Here is an 8,431-nt window from a genome sequence, read left to right on the forward strand (position 1 = left end):
GCCAATTGGAAATCCATCTTTATCCCTTGAGATCAAAATGACTTTACCATCTCCTATCATAAGTGCACTCAAATTCGGGTTAGAATTTATCTCACTACAAGGGGGAATCAAGCCCTTTTTCTAATACTACCCACAAAAAGTAACAAGTATTCACAATGATAGTTTATAATGACAATAATTATAGCAATGATAATATACATGACAAAAAATAGGGTCTACCCTCTTAAGAATAATATAATGTCCCCAGGAGAGTCACAATTTTTTTGTAGCCGTGAAATTTTGAGACTGGATCCATTGATTGACTTAGATCAGACATTTTAATAGAGTCGCCACCGCGTTTTATTGTTTCCAAAGGAAATGGAAAAAAAAGAGCGAAATAAAAGTCACAGAAGTTTTTAAAATCAAAACTAATAAACTTATTAGAGATCTTTAGTTCGGGGGTTGGTTATGCAAGGCAGAGGTATTAGCACCCCTCACGATAAAACGAGTTTAATAACAATTACTATTAACATATTAATACGTTATTCGGTCTCCAACTTATCATCGATCAAAATAATTCTCAAGCTCTCAGCGGATTCTATTCCCTTTTCGATTACAATATCAATCGAAGAAGTGAAATTGACACTATAAGATATATATTCCTAATTTCTGAATTAATTGACGAATTAAAACAATCGCGAATTAAGCAAACGCGATAAAGCAAATGCGGATTAAGCAAATGCGATTAAAGTAAAGGAACATACAACCATCAAAATAAATTAATCAACTCTAAGAGAAATCGAATTAAGAATTTAAATATCAGAGATAAAAAATGAAAGGAAAATAGATTGAGGAAGAAGAAGATGAATTTGTAAAATTAATTTTTTAAATTTCGTCCTCTCATTCCTGGTACATCAACAATTGAAACTTAAAAAAAAAAATCACGTTAGCAACTTTAAACCATCTAGTTTTTTTTAACATATGACTGATGTTCGGACCTAAAATTAAATGAAATTCTATATTTAAGAAATTTATCCAACAAAAAAAAAATAAGACGAAAAGCATAAACACGACAACTTGTCTTCATCAATTAACTATTTAAGCCTTAAAGATAATATTATTAACAAACTCTCATCCAAGATTTGCTCGGATGTGGAGGAAATAACTCTTACTATTAAATTTCTTGTGAACCAAGATGACAAGAGACAAAGTGAGGAAAAATTTATAAACTAATATCATTTGGTTTATGTTCTCCATATATTTTTTGCAATTATTTTTCTATTCTTAAAAAAAATTGATAATAAAAAATAGGATTAGTTATTTAAATTTTTATTCACGATTTCTATTATTTAATTCTTAGAAAAGCTTTTCATATTTCGTTATCAATATTTTTTTCAAAATAATAAAAATTAGCATTAGACCTTTTGTTTTGAATTTGTACATGCACCAGAATATATAAATATAAAATGTAAATACAAATTTAAATGTATTTTTAATTTTAATTATTTTAAAAGTATTCCATGTTTTCATAAAAAACATTCTATGTTTTCTTCTCAATCTATTTTTTTAAATATTTAATATTAATTATTTAAACAAAATTAGACCCTATATTTTGAATTTGTACATGAATGGGTGTATGTCTAAATATGCATATATATTTTTTAAATGACAATTATTTACAAAAAATTAGACCCTATATTTTGAATTTGTACATGAATGGGTGTATGTCTAAATATGCATATATATTTTTTAAATGACAATTATTTAATATTTTATGCACATTCTTCCATGTTTCTGTATTAATGTATTTTTTAAATAATAAAAAATAGCACTACAACCTATATTTTGAACTTATACATGCACCAGTTCAAAAAATATATTAATTTCCTTTCAAAAAAATTTTAAAAACCGTTTATTACCTGCATTTTTATTAAGCATGATTGGTAGTTTTATATATATTATAATTTTTTGCGTATAATGATATATTTTAAGTTTTCTATCAATTTTTTTAAAATCCATATATAAAATTTAATATTTTATTAAAATTATAAGAGTCAACCTTTCTTTTTGAAAAACCTTAGAAAACTTGAGACTCTGAATCTAACATTTTACTTTTAAGTGAGGAAACAGTGAGAGTGGTGATATCATGGAAGTTGAATACCAGTGGGTGATGGGAAAGTTATGGTGGACAATTGGGTTGATAGTGATAAGCAGTGTTGTGATATTGGTGGAGAAAGTGTTGTTGAAGCCAAGAAGGATTCGGTCAGTGATTGAAAAACAAGGTATCAATGGACCAAAGCCATGTTTTCCCTATGGCAATATTTCTGAGATGCAGCAAATTCGTCCTCAAGCTTCTGCTTCTTCTGATCCGTATCAGGAATGGATTCATTCACTGTTCCCGTATTTCCAAACCTGGAAACAACGCTATGGTATGTCGATTTTTGGTTTATTTTGTATATACTTTGAGTTTTTTTTGTAAATTTTTTTAATGTTGTGTTGTTTGGGGCATTTGGGAGAAGTTCTTGAGTTGAGGGGAAGACAAACTTGCCATTGATGCCTCTTGGAACTGTTGTTCTTGTAGCTGTTGATTTTGGTGATAGTGTGTTTGCTTTATGTGACAGTGTATTTGTTGGTGTCGTTTTCCTTTTGTTAATCTAGTGTCTGGTTTTTGTTGTTTTCCTTTTGTTGTCTTTTGTGATGTCTGTTTTATTGTTGTTTTAATGTGTGTGAGAAATATTTGGATGAATATGAAGCTAAATCTATATTTTTAAGACAATCAATAAATTTATTAAAATTTAAGTTTGTTTTTAATTGGGAATGGAGGTGGTTGGTTTAATAGAGAAGAGAGACAATTTTATTTTAATTTTTTAATTAATAAAAAATTTGTAATTAGTTGGGGGTGTAAATCTAGATATTATGGCTGTGCTTATAAGTATTTTTCCTTATGGTTTAGTTGTTGATTTTTTTTATTACGAAACAAATAGAGAATTTATTAATTATAATATTAATGTAGTTGATATTTTATCATATTATATTTAACTAAATTTTAATTGTGAAAATTTTGAAACACAGGTCATAATATGTCTTGCATGTTTTTAACCGTGGTGTTGATTATATAATGTTTGTTTTGCTATGTCGTATTTTATATAAGGGAATGGTTATATTTACTCAAAGAGTAAGATATTATAATTTACTCTAAATTTAGACCATTGATTCTTTTCAATTTAGTGGTTAAAAATAATAAGTAATTAAATGTGGAGAAAAAAAAACTATTAAATTATAATAATTTACTCCTGGAGTAAATATAACCCTCCTCTTTTTATATATATATATATATATATATATATATATATATATATATATATATATATATATATATATATATATAGAGAGAGAGAGAGAGAGAGAGAGGAGGGATCAAATTACACCCGAAGAGTTGCACCACGAGTTACACTCATTTAATAACTACATTTCGAATTAATATTTTTTAAATTCAACCGTTGGATTGAAACATAATATCATATAGATCATGCCTATAAAGTTTGAGCTTAATCTATAATGATTTACTATACGATCAAGATATCCAAATATTAACGTCAAAATGAGCTTTCATATAACGTTAATTTTGATGTAATTCAATGACATAGTAAATCATTATAGATTAAGCTCAAACTTTTTAGGTATGATCTATATGATATTATGTTTCAATCCAACGGTTGAATTTAAAAAATATTAATTCAAAATGTAGTTATTGAACGAGTGTAACTCGTGGTGTAACTCTTCGGGTGTAATTTGATCCCTCCTCATATATATATATATATATTCAATTAAAAATTTTAAAGTCTCAAATCATATGTATAATTTAAAATTTACAGTCTCTTCTAGCGGAATATATGATTGTCATTAATTAACTATATAAAATTATTTATATTATCTATGCACCATCCTTTTTTTTTCTTTTTATTAATAATTAAAATTGTATAAGTTTATCCTTTACCGTATAGAAGAGGATATTTAAAAAGTAAAAATGTATTTTTTTATTTTCTTTTTTTTCAATCAGTCAATTTAGCTATTAAATATTTTCAAAAAGGTATAGAATAATATAAAATGTTTTTTTTTTTTTTGACCAAAGAATAATATAAAATGTTGAATTTCATAAATGTTTTAAATTTTGGTTAATTTGATTAATTGTGTTGTTTTGGTGAACTTGTACAATGATGATCAGGTTCAATTTATCTATACTCTACCGGATTGAAACAACATCTATACGTGGGGAAGCCAGAATTAATAAAAGATATAAACTTGCATACATCCCTAGATCTAGGCAGGCCTTCGTATCTAAGCAAACCACTAATGCCAATGCTTGGAAATGGCATCCTCAGAGCCAATGGACAACTATGGTCTTTCCAGAGAAATCTTATTGTTCCTGAATTCTTCATGTCCAAAATTAAGGTTAGTATACACTAAGTTTGGAAGCTCCCTATAAGTTTGATATGGTTCAACCGTTGCAGATCAAATAGGGGCTTCATTTTGTCACGACATAACCGTGACAAATATTTTGTGAAATCTTATTTAGTCAGGTTTCAACTGTGACAAATTTTAAAGGTTGTGTTGTATAGGCTACACCTTCAAAGACTGTCCTGCTATACAATTCGTTATTAGTTCATCTATATACTATATGTTGATTGGTGTTTATTTTATGTAGAACATGATAGATATTATGGAGGAATCTACAATAACAATTATCAAAAAATGGGAGAGTTGTATAAGTGAAAATGCAGAAAAGATTGCAGAGATAGTGATTGAAGTTGATTTGAAGATTCTCACAGAAGATATTATTTCAAAAGCTTGTTTTGGCAGCGATTACACACAAGGAAAGCAAATATTTTCAAAATTGAAAGACATGCAAGCTGCACTTTCAAAGCCTAGTATACTATTCGGATTTCTAAACCTAAGGTCATTTCAAATTTCATTAACTTACACTAAAAATCAATCATTGTTCTATTGAGATATATGCTTAGTTCACCAATGTTATTATTATGCATACAGTTTTTTTCAAACTAAGGAAAGCAAAGAGATGTGGAAGTTGAAGAAAGAGGTGGACGAGTTGGTAATCAACATCGTCCACAATCGTGAAATACAAAACCGAGAGAACAATATAAACGAGAAACGGAGTGATCTATTACAAAAAATACTAGAAGGTGCTTCAAATGATGTCGGCCAGAACAAGAATCCAATAATTATAGATCTCTGCAAAAATATATACTTTGCTGGCTCTGAGTCAACCGCTCTTGCAATTTCTTGGACATTGCTGATGCTTGCATTACATCCGGAATGGCAACAACGCGTTCGTTCTGAAATTTTGGATACTTTCGATAACAGTTCGCCTTGTTTTTTTGACGACTCTAGCAAACTTCCAAAATTGAAAGTGGTTAGTACATTTCGGATTTTACTATTTTAATATCCTAAAAATCTTGAAATGAGGTAGCAGCGCAGCTTTTTGTCTGTTCGTGTTCTATTTCTGTATAATGTCATGTATATATAAACGATTAACATAAGATTTTTCTAATGCAGCTAACAACTGTGATTCAAGAGAGTTTACGTCTATACGGACCTGGAGTGTTCGCGACAAGAGAAGTTTTAGCTGATATGAAGTTGGGAGACTTTGTGCTCCCTAAAGGGATCTTTACGTGGCTGTTCATTCCATCGCTGCATCGCGACACTGATAATTGGGGGCCGGATGCCACAACATTCAAGCCAGAAAGATTTGATAACGGTGTTTCTGCAGCTTGTAAGTATCCTCAAGCATATATACCATTTGGACTTGGGAGTCGAAGCTGTCTTGGTCAAAACTTTGCCATTACTCAAATGAAGATAATACTCAGTCTTCTTATTTATAATTTCTCATTTGAGGTTTCACCAAATTATAGGCATTTTCCTGTCTATAATATGCTGTTGATGCCAAAATATGGTTTAAAGCTTCTTGTTAGCAAGGTTGATAGCTCTGGAAAATGAGTTTGGTTCTGTTATATGCTCCTTGTGTTGTTTTGAATTATTAGTGGACAAGGATTGTTAATTTTTGTTGTGAATTTGATGGTTTTAACTTTTAACTAGTATCAATAATACATCCTACGTTATCAATAATATATCTTGCTGTGTATTTTCTTTAATGTCTTTTATTTTTCACATATATTAAAATGTATAGGAATTTTAAGAAACAAATTTTTTTTGAACTGTCCTGAAATGTGACGTATCTCGATTTAAAGGATTTCATGATAGACATCATATTTCGGGCTTGTAGATTGTTATGGAATCTCCATGGTCATGCTTTTAAAAACTAATCTCCATGGGAGCAATGTTAGCCCTTTGATAAACAAAATCGCTAATAAAAAGATAAAATAAGAAAAATGTAATTAGATTAGATTAACAAACAGAAATCAACTAACTAGATTCTTGCATGACAAGTGTTGAAACTGAAAACGGCCATTGAAGATAGATGAAGAAGAAGAAAAGATGAAGATGAAGAAAAGAAAGAAAAGCTTATACCATAAGCAAGTTACAAGGGTACTTATATAATCAAGCTAACCAAATTACTACAGCCAACAAATCATGATTACTTAACTAAGCTAACCCCTATAAAATACAAAATCCAGCTAACGTAACATGCTATTATCACGGATATTACACCAACTAAGGTAAAATCTCTTATTCATGCGTATGACTTTTTTATTTCCTTTACTAAAAGACCTTTTATTACTGTCTGAATTAAAAACCGTAGTGATTGTGAATAGGAATTAGTTTAAATGTAATTATTTAGTGTAATTACCGATATAGCCCTGTAACCTTTATATATACGAGAAATAATAATTAGAAAAGTATCAAGCCAAGAATAATTGACATCGTATCAGTAGGTTTTCGATCAAACCTGTGAGTTTTAGGTTAATCTTGACTTTATTCAGCGACACCCCACTGGGTCGCTCTTGAAATCGTCTCGGTAGATCTCATTTCTCGGTAATTGAAATCATCTCGGTTCTCAGTAATCTCTTCCAAGATTGCGACTCTAATCTCGGGTGCTTACAATCGTGTTTCTGGTAATGCTCTCTCTATCACATACTTCTCTGACTGCCACACTCTCTAGCATATCTATTCCTACTTGCTATTCACAGGCTGTTAAAGATGTACGTTGGAAATAAGCAATGAATGAGGAACTTCAAGCTCTTCAAGAGAATTTCACATGGGATATTGTCTCTTGTCCTCCTGATGTTAAACCCATTGGCTGCAAATGGGTGTATTCTGTGAAATTGAATTCTGATGGGTCCCTCAACCGTTTTAAGGCTCGCTTGGTTGCCTTAGGAAACAAGCAGGAATATGGAATTGATTATGATGAGACATTTGCACCGGTTGCCAAAATGATATCTGTTAGTACGATTCCTCTCTATTTATTCATAGAACATCTACTGGAATTGTCCTACTTCTTCTGTATGTTGATGATATGATTATTACTGGTTCTGATCATGCTTCCATTCAAAGCCTTAAACAGCAGTTACAAGCAGCGTTTCATATGAAAGATCTTGGTAATTTGCATTATTTTCTTGGTCTTGAGGTTCATTCTACATCCAAGGGCATATTCCTCCATTAACACAAGTATGCCACAGATTTAATTTCTATGGATGGTCTGCAATCGGCTAATCCAGTGGATACTCCTCTTGAGGTTAATGTTAAATATCATCGTAATGATGGTGATCTGTTGCATGATCCCTTATTGTATCATCAACTCGTGGGTAGCCTTAATTACTTGACTATTACTCGCCCTGACATATCATTTGTTGTTCAACAAGTAAGTCAATTCATGCACTCTCCTCGCCACCTTTACTTGGCAGCAGTTCATCGTATAATTCGTTACTCGAAGGGAAGCTCTCATCGTGGTTTATTCTTTCCTACTGGAGTTCCTCCTAAATTGAGTGCTTATAGTGTTGCCGATTGGGCAGGGTGCCCTGATACTCGACGATCTGTCACTGGTTGGTGCATGTTTCTTGGCTCTTCATTTATCTCATGGAAAAGTAAGAAACAAGCGAGAGTCTCTAAATCTTCTACTGAATCTGAGTATCGTGCCATGTCTGCTGCTTGTTCTGAAATAATTTGGCTTCGTGGTCTTTTGGATGAACTTGGATTTCCTCAAATAGAGCCAACTTCACTTTATGCTGACAATACAAGTGCCATCCAAATTGTTGCGAATCCTGTTTTTCATGAACGCACCAAACATATTGAAGTTGATTGTCACTCACTCCGTGACGCTTATGATGACAGAATAATATCACTTCCTCATGTCAGTACTCAGTTGCAGATTGCAGATATTCTTACCAAGGCTGTTCCGCGTCCACGTCATCAGTTTCTTGTTAGCAAATTGATGCTCATTGACAAGCAGCATCAATTTGAGGGGGGATGTGAATAG

The 8,431-nt window shown here is 31.1% G+C and overlaps 1 protein-coding gene across 1 annotated transcript; it reads left to right on the top strand.

Annotated features, from left to right (window-relative positions):
* Positions 1-2,049: 2,049 nt before the first annotated feature.
* On the top strand, positions 2,050-6,127 carry LOC131599288 (cytochrome P450 714A1-like). Its single transcript, XM_058871694.1, has 5 exons — positions 2,050-2,408; positions 4,205-4,431; positions 4,685-4,935; positions 5,029-5,410; positions 5,554-6,127. Exons 1-5 carry the CDS (start codon positions 2,126-2,128, stop codon positions 5,992-5,994), a joined length of 1,584 nt encoding a protein of 527 aa, XP_058727677.1. The 5' UTR covers positions 2,050-2,125; the 3' UTR covers positions 5,995-6,127.
* Positions 6,128-8,431: the final 2,304 nt, after the last annotated feature.

This window comes from Vicia villosa, linkage group LG4 (genome assembly GCF_029867415.1).
Source record: "Vicia villosa cultivar HV-30 ecotype Madison, WI linkage group LG4, Vvil1.0, whole genome shotgun sequence".
Lineage (NCBI taxonomy): Eukaryota > Viridiplantae > Streptophyta > Magnoliopsida > Fabales > Fabaceae > Vicia > Vicia villosa.